Raw genomic sequence first — 13,527 nt, forward strand, 5'->3', positions numbered from 1 at the left:
ATAACCTACCCCAAGTTGCTTCAATAGCTGGCAACATTTTGCAGAATGTCTAACAAAGAACAATCATCCTTGCTTCTCTACCTCCACCCCAATTTCTTTTTAAACAAAAGATTGTAAGGCTGCTTATACAGTGCAAGCAATTGTACTTAAATATGAGAAAACATGCTACTTGAAAAATTGGCTATTACTTTAAGAGACTTGTTTCAAGGAGGGTGGAAGGGGGCGGGGAGGAAGAAGGAGCACATAGAGAAGATTCTGTTGATGCTCCAGGCAGTTCTTGCGGAAGTTGATATGCAGAACTATGGAGCCACACCACCGGGGTCAGGCTCGTACCATCAGACCCTGCTTCCTTGTTTAATTACCTGAAGAGCAAAACATCCAATCTGGAAGTGTGTGAAAGTCCAGTATCTCTAGCTGCAGTTTGCTGCTCTGACATCCTGCAAAGCCAACCCTGTCTGTCCACAAACGTCAGGGCCGGTTCCTGACAGTCGGCTATCTCTGCCCGGCCTGGGTTCCTTTCATTCAGGAGGTATTGTGTACAAGAGGGTTTGGTCAGGAATGTGAGGTTCCTGCCGGTGCTGTTCTCCCAGTCCTGACAACGCTGGCATAAAGGCTGGGGATTTTTTTTTCCCTTTCAAAAAAAGGAAAAAAAGGTGGCTGTTTTTTATTTCCCTTTATAAAACTGGCATTGATGTATTGTTCACTTACATGTTAACTGGCCTGCTTCTGGGACTGAAGTGTTCCATTTTGGTTTAGATAATCTTATGTTGATCTTTCTGTGAACTTTCTAAAGGAAATAATTTGGTGGTGGTGGATAAAATAAAAGTTAAAACCATCTATAAACTGACTAGTTTGCCCTGGATTACATGGTTCAGGGTGTGAGAGCAGGTTTTGTCTTGAAAGAGAGGGCTGGGAAATCTCAGTAACTTACCAACAAAATACAAATAAGCTTACATAAGGGGAAGCTCAGTGGTATATCACCTGCTTTGCATGAAGAAAATCTCAGGCTAAATCTTTGGCATCACCAGGTACAGCTGGAAGAATCATAGAATTATATAATTGGAAGGGACCACGTATGTCATTTATCATCATCATCATTATTGAATGTATATACCACCCTATACCTGTAGGTCTCAGGACGGTCCACAGAATAAAATCAGAATATAAAACCACAAAATTCGTATTAAAAATAAAAACAGCAATAGCCCAATCACACCCCCACATACCCCAACACACATTTTAAAAGGTCATAGGATGTCAATCAAATCAACCATAGGCCTGGTTAAAAAGGACCGTTTTTGCCTGGCGCCTAAAGGTGTATAATGAAGGCCCCAGGTGAACTTCTCTGGGGAGAGCATTCCACAGACGAGGAGCCACTGCAGAAAAGGCCCGACCCACTGCAATGCAGGAATCTTTTTGCCCAATGTGGGGCTTGAACCCACAGCCCTGAGATTAAGAGTCTCATGCTCTACCTACTGAGCTATGCCTGAAACCCTGGAGAGCCACTGCCACTCAGTGTAGACCATACTGAGCTAGATGGATTAATGGCCTAATTCAGTTTAAGGCTGCTGCTTATGTTTCTATGTATAGCAAGTAGTGTAAACATCTGTTCAACCTTTAATTAAGTATGGTACATATATTAGGTACATTAAGGATGCTTCCACACTAGTGCTTATTGTGGGGTAGGTCATCCTCATACATGCAGGTCTTTTGCAATGTCCACATGACATCACTGTCCCCAAAATTACAGCCCATATATCCCTCCCTATATTTGATCCAGATTTACCAGGTTCAGATTTCTGGGGAAATCCAGTAAGTTTTTTGTTTAAAAACATCCTGTTCCAACGCCCCATTTGCAACATCTCAATGATCCATTTCCAGTATTAAGCACCTACCTAGAAGCACCCGAACATAACTGTCCAGTTCTTGGGGCCATGTTCAAGAAACTTTTTAAAGAGTTCTTAGTAGAAAGAGGGTGGCAGATACAGCGGAATTCTTCAAGACTTTTTATCAGAGATGCAAAAGGTGATGGGAACTAGGATGAAAGATAGGGAGGGGGAAGCTGGTAGAAATTAGTCTGGAGAAGGTTCTGGGTCCACCAGGAGCTGAGGAAGGGGACTGGAGAAAGTTGCTTTTGGTGGCAAGGTGGCAGTCAAGGAAAGAAGCAAAAATACAGGAGGGGGGGATTTTCAGACTATTTGCAAGAGAGGAGTTGAAAGAAGGTGCCATGAGACAGACTCCCACAGTATTAGTAGAAATGATAAGAGGTTTGAGACAGAGTGCCCTCAGCTAGAGAATTGGTCCTAATACCAGAACCACACAGAAGTTTGTGAATTATTATTTGCCAAGGCTGGACATTTTATTTAAACGAAAGCTGGAATTTGGAATTGTGCTAGATCCATGTTTAATAATAATAATAATAATAATAATAATAATAATAAATTTTATTTATATCCCGCCCTCCCTAGCCGAAGCCGGGCTCAGGGCGGCTAACAACAATAAAACAGTACAAAAGTACAGCATAAACAACATTCTAAAATCATTCATTATAAAATTAATTAATTCTAGCCACTGGCAACCATTGGGCCAGAGCTCCGCGAAGATTGCCGAGGGAGGGAGTCAGGCTGTGCCCTGGCCAAAGGCCTGGTGGAACAGCTCTGTCTTGCAGGCCCTGCGGAAAGATGTCAAGTCCCGCAGGGCCCTGGTCTCTTGTGACAGAGTGTTCCACCAGATCGGAGCCACAGCCAAAAAAGCCCTGGCTCTAGTTTCTTAATTGTGGGCCACACAATACTTGACCAGCTCCTTTATCTATAGTGTCTTAAAGCATAAGTGTACTTCCCAATTGCTATTGATTTCTTTCCAGCCAAAATGTGTTCCCGGGATCACCTTAACATCTTCAACCCTTGTTCTTTACCAGTGCTGATGCTTCTTAGCACCACACACTGTTGTGCTGCTTCTAAACTGAGCCAGTGTGGTGTAGTGGTTAAGAGTGGTAGACCCGTAATCTGGTGAACCAGGTGTGTGTCTCCGCTCCTCCACATGCAGCTGCTGGGTGACCTTGGGCCAGTCATACTTCTTTGAAGTCTCTCAGCCCCACTCACCTCACAGAGTGTTTGTTGTAGGGAGGAAGGGAAAGGAGATGGTTAGCTGCTTTGAGACTCCTTCGGGTAGTGATAAAGTGGGATATCAAATCCAAACTCTTTTTCTTCTTCTTCTAAACTAGGCTTCCAAAGTGCTTTACTTTGCCTTTGCAACCTCAGTTGAGTAATAGGAGAAGTCCAGGACCACCCGGGAGAAATTTACAATAAGAGGAGTAAAGGCATGCCAGCATCAGTCCTTAAGAAGCTGGTTTAGCACTGGACTCACTTAGAATCATAGAATTGTAGAGTTGGGAGGAACCATGAGAGCCATCAAGTCAAGCCACCTGCAATGCAGGAATCTTTTGCCCAACAAAGGGCTTGAACCCACAACCCTAAGGTTAGGAGTCTTATGCTCTACCGACTGAGCTATCCCAGCATATGAGGGAGATCTGCAGTAGGGGCTCCACCCATGTGGTTCTGGGTTTCTCGCATTACCTGAAAGTGTGGGGAGGATTAGTGTTGCAGCAACAACTGGAATGCCAAGGAACCTATGTTAAATGGGCACCACACATTCATAGCCAAGCTGCAAAACTGCTCTTTCATCCCTTAGATTGATCATTGTGAGTTCTGTGGAGAGAAGGAGCCAGTTGTTTTTGCAATGTAAGCAGGTAATTAAAAAGTGTATCCCTTGCGTAAGACCTGGGAGTTTGGCCGTTATAACTGAAGGACTTAAGTCAAAAAATATCACACCAAATATGTGGGAAACACAGCAAACTCAGATAGTCAAGGTATTTGGGTAATGTTGAGGTAGATTACGAGGGTTCTGCTGTATGGCAAATAAGTCAATTACACGTTTACAAAGAAAAGGAGGAAGAAACTGCAGGGAAGGGTGATCCACCCCCACACTGGTGATCTGAATTTATGTTGAGAATTCTGTAGTGTTGCATATTTGCTCCACCTGGTGGATCTTGCGAAAAGTATCTTAATCCCTGTTAATGATAAGTGATCACATTTGGAGCTCAAGCATATTAGCCATTTGTATTAATAAGGGCACTGTAAAATGCATTTTTGTTTTCAGAAAAAGAGAAAACATTAGATAGTTTTGCTTGCCCACACTCGGTCATTGCATTAATCTTTATGAAAGCGTAGCATTTCCAACCAATTAATGATAACAGTTTACCCCCAGTCTCATCTAAAGATTAGCAATTAAATTGTTGGAATGTATGGCTTTTTGAGGTTATGCGTGATCATTTAAGGTTGCCTTCCCCGCTCCCTTGCAAGCAGACAATAATTAATGAGCTCTCCTGATAAGAAACAGCAATGCGGTCACAAGGATTGGTTGGTAGTGCAGAGGTGGTCTGAAAATCTGTGTCATTAGCCTACCTTGCAAACATTGTTTTACTCGCAATTCTGCAGGACCTGGTTATCCTTCAGTCTCCCTAATTTTTCTCCTACCGTTATTTCCCTGCTCCCCCTCCTAAATTATACATTGTTCCCCAACAGAAGGTGAAGTTTAGAAAACAGTATCTCCATATGCGAGGGATTTTGAGACCTTTTTTTTATTGTCTTTAAAAATGTCATTCACAGTCCTCATTAGCATTTATTGTTGCAAGTGTAGAAGCAGAAAATGTGAAATTGGTATGTCATGAATAGCTCCACAGAGCTCTGGAGCCCTGAAATGTTGCCTGCAGTGTGGTGTGGGGAAGACATTGAGAGCAAGCTGTCCAGATGGCTGCCAGCGCCGAGCAAAGCTGCAGGTTTTTGTCTCTGGTGCCGAGAGGAGGGAAAGTTCACTGGAGCATACGCTATCACCCCTTGCATTTTAACAAAACTAACTCGCTATCTGTCAAAACGGGGAGGTGGTGACACTGGAACAAAACAAAACAAAAGTTCTCAGTGGTAATGTTGCAATCTCCCATTAAAGGCTGAAAGAATGTCACAAATATCAAAATGTTTCTAAGAGGGGAAAGGGAATGTGTAATATTTATATAAAGGCAGAATTTCCTAATTAGACCTGATGATGCATAATTACGTTGGTAGGTTTCCCCTGAAATGGGTATTCTGCATGCAGGGAGGAAATGGATGAGGAAGCTTAGTTTTAATAGCACTTTAAGTCCAAATATAGGAGATTAAAGTCACTTGGGGGCTCTGTTAGTATCCCAAACTTGATCTAGTTTTGAAGCAATGGATATTAGAATTTGCTGGTTATTGGAATGTATATTTTGTCTGACTTTACAATATTGCATACAATATTCTATATAGTGGAAAGTAAAATTTGAGGCCCATGGCCAACTCTGTAGCAGTAGTTCTTGCTGCTGTTAAGAGGCACAAGTTCCTTGGTATGCTTGATCGCTTTTAATTTTCAGACTAGAGTACAAACTTTATTGCATATCCTCTTTCAAAACGCAGCCCACTGTTGTTCTCATTTTACAGGTGGGAAACTGAGATGCCACCGAATGCTTAAAAATAGGCTTCCCAGATAGTATAACTTTGGCCCACAGTATATGAATAGGTATTATTATTGCTCTTTTTCTTCCACAGGAAATGTTATGAGCACCTATGATGTGAGGCCCAACTGAATTTCTCCAAGTTCACAGAATTTTTGCATTTGGCTCATATTCCTGTTATCACTTGGTGTACCAGACTAATCTGCCAGGACAGATTCTCTCCTGATCTGATAGCTCAAATGATGGCCTGCCTAGTTGATTCTTTTATTAAACATGTGCGTTGATTTTAACTTAATCTCAGTTCTATAGTTTTAGGACTGTTTCTCACACATTACATTCAGCCAACCCAGGATTGCCATCATGTCTACACTTGACAGAGCCAAATCCAGTTCTGTCTTCATCTCTTGGGTCAAGACATTTTGCTGACTAAGACACAGCAGCAAGTACTACCCCCACCCTAGCTGAAGTCTTAGCAACTTATTTGGGCATCTGAGGCTGAAAATCCCTCAGGTTCTTCTCTTCCTTGACAGGAAAATACAGCAAGAATAAATTAAATAGTTTACAGTGGGCTGACTTTCCAAAAAAAATCCCAAATCAGCTGCTTGAGGTTACTGTCTCATTTTATGTAATGACACTCAATGTCAGCCATGATATCTGTTCACATGTTTACACACAAGTGTTTGTTGTATTCATATTTTACCTTTTTTAGACATACACTTAAGACTGTTCATAGGCACACATCTAGAAATAAGGTTTGGTAGGTACACCCTGGATCCTATCCCAACATGCACTCATGAGTTGACAAACTAAATGCAACTTCTCTTTCACACACACACACACACACACACACACACACAATTCTCTAAAGTAAATGTGTAAACAGTTTCCCTCTCTTCATTTCACTCTGCTATATGATCTAAAATCCCATTGTAGCTATTTTAAGAAGCAGAGTAAGCCTTGCCAATAAGGAAGTGTGTAGGGAAAACTCTTGGCATTATCTGGTGAGTATTTTTTTAAAAAATGTGTACATTCAAAGCTGAAATCATGTGTCACTAGTATTCTAGCAATGTTTCTGAGGAAAGATAGGGTTGTTGTCATTTTTTTAAAAAAGTTTTAGTGTGGTTATTGTGTCATGGCAGTGCTAAAAAGAAAAATCAATTATTTGTGTGGCTGATCTCTGTTGGAACATTGCTGTATTACCTTAATCCAGATGCAGTATTTTAAGACAAGTCCTTGCGGTAAGAGGACACAGATTTCTCTTTTGTAAAAAAATAAACCCAAACCCAAAAACTGTGACATGTAAATTTAATTCTCATCTTACTGTTTTGGATTATTATTATTTTAAGCGCAAGGAAAGTGACATAAACGTATTAGAGAAATACTGTAGGGCAGCACAACCGCCAGCTGTATGAAATTAATACATGTATTCATGTGGTAGTGTGTTTACTGTACATCACGTTGACAGTCTATTGAATAAAGTTAGGAAGGCATCCAAATAGAATCTCCCCACAAAAAACTCAGCAGCTCATGTATTAGGTGGGTTTGCCTTGTCAGTAAGATTCCTTGTGAAAACACTAACGGCTTCCAGCTGGGTGGAAAATCAAATCTTTGGGGTCTGACAAACTTAGCAGATCAGAATTTGAAAGCCCGGCTAATGCTCTATTTTTACTTGCCGTTCACCCATAAAAGATTATTTTTCAATATGTCAGCCTCATTTGGTGGCCGGTGGCCTGAGTTTGAAAGTGGAAAAACAAGTGAGGAAATCTGGACATTATTGAGTTCGCCCTTTCTAACTGGTATCCCACTTTGTGGAATAGCCTTGCCTGGAGATGAGGGGGTGTCCGAATGACCATTCATCAACGCTCGTTGCCTGATCATTGAGTGCCTTCTCATTCAGTTTATCAAGCCTTGCACATAAAAAGTCAGAATAAGCGTTATTCAGCTTTGTTAACGCCAAGTAGGAGTAAAATGCTCCATTTGAACCCATTTTGCCCTTGGTTTTTCACTTTGTTAATGCAGTCCTGCTTAAATGAGTGCCTTTATTGGGTCAGTTAGAATATCTGAAACTATTAATTGTCCTGAACTGAATAGCTGGTGGCAGGCCAGAACAGATGGGGTAGAAAACTATTTGGTTGGGTGTATTGCTTTCAATTAGGATCAATGAGGTTTCAATGCCTTTGAATTAACTCACTTAATACCGACTGTGTGAAGTCACAGTTTATCACAACAGTCTGCTAGGAAGGGAGAGGGGAACTTGCAGAGGCCTGCAGAAAAGCTTTGAGTCAATTTCTTCCTTCGCTGCTAACAAAGAGCTTTCATTAGCTGCATAGGCAGTTGAGAGGACTCTAGTCCCTGTTGGTAAGTCAGGTGTAAGCAAGAGAAAAATGCCTGCTTCAGAGCTGGAGACTGCTATCCTGGACCTGCACACTGTTTATTATGCTTGCATGTCCCATTAATTTCACTGCACATGATTGCGCATAGGGTTACAGGCCTAATGCTCTGGCGTATGAGAACATTTCCCCCCTATGGGTAATGTGATGGAATAACAACTATCTAAAGTCCAAAATAAATCTAATTTTGCAAATGGATATTTTTTTGGGGGGTAGGGTGGAGGCCTGGAGACAGCCTTGGCTGTGGGGAGTCATATGGGATCATTTGACTTTATTTTGTAAGCAGTTTGATGATCTGCAGGATAATTCACTGGCTAAATATACACAAGATAATAATCTTTTATAAGATAACCTCAAGCCTGTTGTGTTGTCTCTGGCATATAATCCTTGTATGATGCAATGTTCTTTTGCATGTGAAAATACTTCTTTTGCTGCAGTCTTTTATTCTGATGTTTTTATCTGCTGTGTACAACCAATAGAGAATGGTAATTTTTTAAAAAAGAAAAGAATGGTTGACATTGATTGTCCATCACTGTTACACGTTTTGGCCTCACTTTATTTTATTTTATTATATTTTTTTAAAATAAAATAACTAAGTGGTACAAAAATTGTTACAGTAATCCTTAAGTGGCTGCATTAAAAAAAAATCCAGTAATATTTATTTGAGGAGGACTGCCAAATGGGTTGCTGCTTGCCTCAGAGTATTAAATAATGAGAGGGGGGAAATGATTCCTGCAGCTGGCTGCTTGAGAAAATGCTGAAGTAGTCTCAGATGCACTGGCATTCTGCTAGGGCCCCTTCCATAAGTAGTCTTCTAGGTGAGAATCTCCAGGGATACAGTTTTTGTTGACGTGGATCAATTTAAATGGCAATTACTGTAGTCAGATAACAGCTTAAAAAGCCCTTTTACACATAGAAAAGATGCATAATCAGATGGCATATGGTAGTGTTCAATTTTCTGAGCCATAGCTTGAGGATTTACAATGTACTGATATTAAGACCCACTTTTAAAACTGAATATTGTACCATTTTATTGAGATATGTTGCTCTTTAGATTTATTATTCCCCCCTCCATTTCTACAGCTGCTTCTCAGCTTGTACATTGATGAAAGGTTGCTTTTCCAACAGTGAAAATGCCCCCCTCCCTTTCATGTGAAGTATAGCTGTTTGTGTGTGTGTGTTTTAAATAAGAAATAACGAAGTCGTGGTCTCTCTTAAACAGTATATTGAATAAATATTTCCAAAATCTATTCTTTCCTTTTTGTCTTCTAAAGTTAGCTGCCGGCAATTGTAACACCTTCTGCTTTATAAGACTTGCTTTATCTCCTAGATTCATCAACAATGTATTATATGAATCCTTGCTACGCTAGACATCTGACCAAGATGAGCACAGCGTTGCCCTCTAAATAGATGCCATTATGTTATTAGGGCTGGCACGAAGGAACCACTGAGCGTTTTTCCTTCCCCTTAAAAAAAAAAAAAGGCAACCTTGAAATGCAACAATAGTTGCATGACAATTTAGCGTGTGCTTTTATACACGGACACTGTAGTTGTTAGGTTGGCAGTTTATTCAACGTAAACGACTTTGCTTCTAAATGCAAATTGTGCCCTGAAAACAATTTTTTATTAGATGAGGACTGAACATTTTTATGATTTGAGTGCCCTGAAGAGGAGGAGAGAATGAACACAAAACATATAGAGGAGACGTAAAAGAAGGTAATAAGATCTAAAATGATTCCTCAAACATAGAAACATTTAAGAATTCTTCATCTCCTTCCCAGCCCCCAGTAGATTTACAGTGCCATTGAACGTTTGAACAGAGAGGCTCAGAAAGAGAGGAAGAAATAAAGCTGTGAAAATGTTTGTCTCTTGTTTTGGATCAAAATATGTTTTTCTTGGGGGGCGGGCGGGCTTTAGAATACAGTTGCTTTTCCTGGAATTTTCTGTAAGCCTAAATGTGTTGCAGAAGGGATGTGACTCAGGCATATGCTTCTCCTATAAGGCAAAGGATGTTTTACAAAGGACTGAAGAGGGACTGCTGAGAGGAAAATAGCCAGCTTTAGATAAAGCACTGTAACAAAGACTTGTAGTTTTATGTATCATGGTGTCCATTAAAGCTTAATAGGGAAGAGTGCATTGAACCTAGCCAGGCATATGTTATTCATGTGAAGGATAAACATTTAAGGGGAGTGCAGAAACCTGGAGGACGTGATTGTTTAGCTTTTGAAAAAAGCTTTGCAGGGAAGATTTTGTTTTCATCCCCCATGGATCACCATGCAAGGTAAAGGAAGAGTAAGCGGCAAATGTTTGGAGCGTATCAATGCTGGAATCCCAGGGGGGTTAAAAGCATTGTAGTAAAATGAAAGTGGACTGCCTCTAAGTGTGTTCTATTTTATACATGCCACTGAGAAGCTGACAAAAGGAATGATTTTGATACTCTGTTCGCTGTGATAAAATGACACATTGATGGCAAAATTCTCTCCCCCCCCCCACTTCTCCTTTAAAAACACACACACAAAACAAAACCCAAACTTCTGTGCTCGCGCACATTGCGTACTTTAAACCGTAGAAGCAATCTCAAGATTCCCTCCCCCCCGCATCCCCCAAATCCACTGGAGCTGAAATTTATAGCTGTTAATTGGGGGGGGGGGGAGAGGCGCTGGTTTTAATAGACGCTTTCTGTGAGAGAAAGGGTTAACTTTTAAAGAGGGAGAAAATGAATAATTCAGTGTTCGGTGCTTTATCACTCTGCATTTTACTGTCTATTCTTTTGGTCCTCTGGAACTTGCTGTGAAAGGTACAGTACGGGGAGTCAGCTGAGGGGGTTGCGATAATTTGCACACACATCGCTGTCATTGTTCTGCCTGAAGAGACGGAGCTGGGTTCAAGGCCACATGTGCTCCTGTCATCATTCACATTTCTGCTCCAAGTGCAACCCAGAGTGTCAGCTCTCCATCTGTCTTTGCCTGGCAAATGCAGGCGCCCAGCATCCTGCCTCCAGCTACACTGCCACAGCCAGTTAGGATGGCCCTCCTTGCGTCTCTCTGCTCATTCCAGAACAGGAGGCGCTGAGTCCCAAATAAGCCTGCTTTGGGGAGAGAGCCTTTTTGCAGTGGGTCTGTTTAATTCAAGATGCCTGGTGAGTGATTCTCTCTCTCCTCTCCCCTCTCTCTCCTCTCTCTTTCTCCCCACACCCCCCTTTCTCCTTGACGGAAATGAGAAAGCTCACAGTCATTTTATAGTTGGATTTTCTCTGATAGCAGGAAGAATGCATAAAGACTGGCGTCTGGGAAGAGCGGTTGTAGAGGCTAATTGTAGCATGTGCGTGGAGAGAGCTGTGTATATATGTATGTGTGTGTGTTAAACTACTCGGTGCGTAATCCATTGCAATTCTGAATACGAAATGAAGAAGAGGCAGTAGCAAATCTGCCTGCCTGTGGGTTGCGTGTTTCTCAGAGGGTAGGGAGAGAAATATATAGCTTCCATCTATCTCTTATGATTGAGCTGTACTCCTGTATCTGGAAACCTGAAGATTTATCGGGAGAGATGACTTGTGTGATCATGGGGAGAGCACTGAAAATGATCTCTTTGAAAAGCTGCTTATGCTAGAGGAATGAAGTGAGAGGGAATACAACAAATTATTTCAGACTTCGCACTTAAATCCGCAGCCTTTAGCTGCCAGCAGCTGAATATCTGAACTGTGTTTCTCCCTTAAATCTTACGTATTTCTGCTGAATGGGTGAAACTGTTGTGGGAGTGGAAATTTTTAGCATGTCAGTTTCCTCCTGAAAATATTATCCTTGGATCTTGACCGCTTGCTTAATTGATAAATGGCTCTGCCAGTGGAAATATTTCTTCTGTGTAGGATAAATTATGTGAAGGGCTTTCTCGAGGGTGTTTGGTGGGGGGGGGGCGTGATTTGTGTGTGTGTGTGTGTGTGTGTATGTGTGTGTTTCAGAGAGAGAGGATCTTTTATAAACTAAGAAAGAATGGATTATTTGGGTGGAAAGGTTTTTTGCTTTTTTAGATTATAGGTATAGTTAAAGCAACCTAGGGGAATTAAATTAAAATTTATTTATTTTTTAAATAGCAAGCTTTGAGTGATCTGCAGTTCTTTTGGGTGGGAGAAAGAAAAAGGGACTGCCTTTGCTAAAGTGTGTGTACTCATCACAGATGGTGTTTTGAAACCATATCTGCCAGTTTTCTGTGACCACAGTTGTATGTAGGTATTGCCAGTTGTTTGGAGAATGCTTTTCCTTTAGGATGTGGCTGCACGGTTATATTCCTTCGCTGGTGCGTTTCTTGTCACAATTGCAATCCTAGAATCAACAAAGTGAGGCTCTGTTTGCTCAGAGCACAAGGCTAAGAGGATTTGTATGGCTGGAATATGGGGAAATTAATTTGCATAGATGACAACGGGAGGACTAGGAAAAGCCAATTTTAACCCTTCGGTTGTAAATGGGAATTAGCATATCTTGTATTCTGAAGGATGTAGTCCTCATTAGGAACATAGCCGGGACTGTCGTGATTCTTCGGTGTGAAGAGCTGCATTGTTTTGTACAACAGAAGTGTCTTAAATCTAGGCATGTGAGCATGTGCATATGGGAAATGGTTGCTTACTGTTTAATTTCTGTAACCTTTGCATGCACTGGGTCTTGGGGATGGATCATCTTGCAACTTTTAAGCTGTTGTGGAGGGTCTGGAGCAGGCGATTTTGAAAACTCATTATTATGCCTCTGGTCTCAAATTACTTAATCTACCTGCTGGTTAAATTGTCATGCATCTTTAATAATAAAAAAGGGGGTGCTGGGCTACACGTGCACCAATGTACACTTATCAATGCTGTCAAACTTAATAATTACATAAATTTTTAATTGCCAGCCAGTTCTTAAAGTGGCAGAGAAATGGAGTGTAGAGCCCAGTGTTAGGTCTCTCTCTCTCTCCTTTCTCTCTTTCTTATCTCCCTTTCTCTCCCTCTCTCTCTTTTAATGTCAGCTCTGAGTGTTAGAAAACCTTGCACTTGGATACAGAGAATACACTAACAGCTGTGACTGGGAGCATGTGCCAGAATGGAGATACTTGAGCAGATCTGACACTTGGCTATTTTTGACACCCATCTGTACTTCTCTCCCCCCCCCCCTTTTAGGATGCACTGCCTCTCAATCTGTTCACAGCATATTTCATCCTTTTATTATTGTGTTGTTGGTATTCCCCCCCCCCCCAACAAAATGGGCATTATTAGCCATCTGGGAGAGATTTTGTATTTTAAAAATAAGCATATTATTTTCAGGAGATTAAAATGATGCGTATTTTTTTTAATGTAATCTGATATTACGCCGTTGCAGTTTTGTGGGTGTGCACATGCACTGACTTTTGAGAAGCATCCTTTGAGGCAATTCAGACACTCGGGATTCTTGCATTTCTGGAAATACGTTGTGTTAAATGTCCTCTTCTCTGGCTTTGTGAGCAGCGAGTGCAGCCATAGCATTTTCCTAAGGTATCACTTCAAACCTGCCAGTGAATGCTACTGAGTGTGATTGGCTATGAATATTTGCTATATCTTGGGAGCCTATGCCTGGGCTGCTGCTGCTGCTGCTAAGAAATAGGAGT

The 13,527-nt window shown here is 41.3% G+C and overlaps 1 protein-coding gene across 7 annotated transcripts in view; it reads left to right on the top strand.

Annotated features, from left to right (window-relative positions):
* Window positions 1-13,527, top strand: part of RUNX1T1 (RUNX1 partner transcriptional co-repressor 1) — a 151,362-nt gene that overhangs the window by 38,304 nt on the left and 99,531 nt on the right. The window contains exon 1 of one of the 7 annotated variants that reach the window (XM_028736539.2): window positions 10,721-11,056. The exons of 5 other annotated variants lie outside the window; for them this stretch is intronic. In XM_028736539.2, the coding sequence (XP_028592372.1) occupies window positions 11,050-11,056 (7 nt within the window). In that variant the 5' untranslated portion in view covers window positions 10,721-11,049. Of the gene's footprint in view, window positions 1-10,720; window positions 11,057-11,248; window positions 11,377-13,527 lie in introns of those variants that run through there. One more of the 7 variants, XM_077932856.1, reaches the window with a different exon arrangement.

The sequence above is a fragment of the Podarcis muralis genome, chromosome 8 (genome assembly GCF_964188315.1).
Source record: "Podarcis muralis chromosome 8, rPodMur119.hap1.1, whole genome shotgun sequence".
In the NCBI taxonomy this organism is placed as follows: Eukaryota; Metazoa; Chordata; class Lepidosauria; order Squamata; family Lacertidae; genus Podarcis; species Podarcis muralis.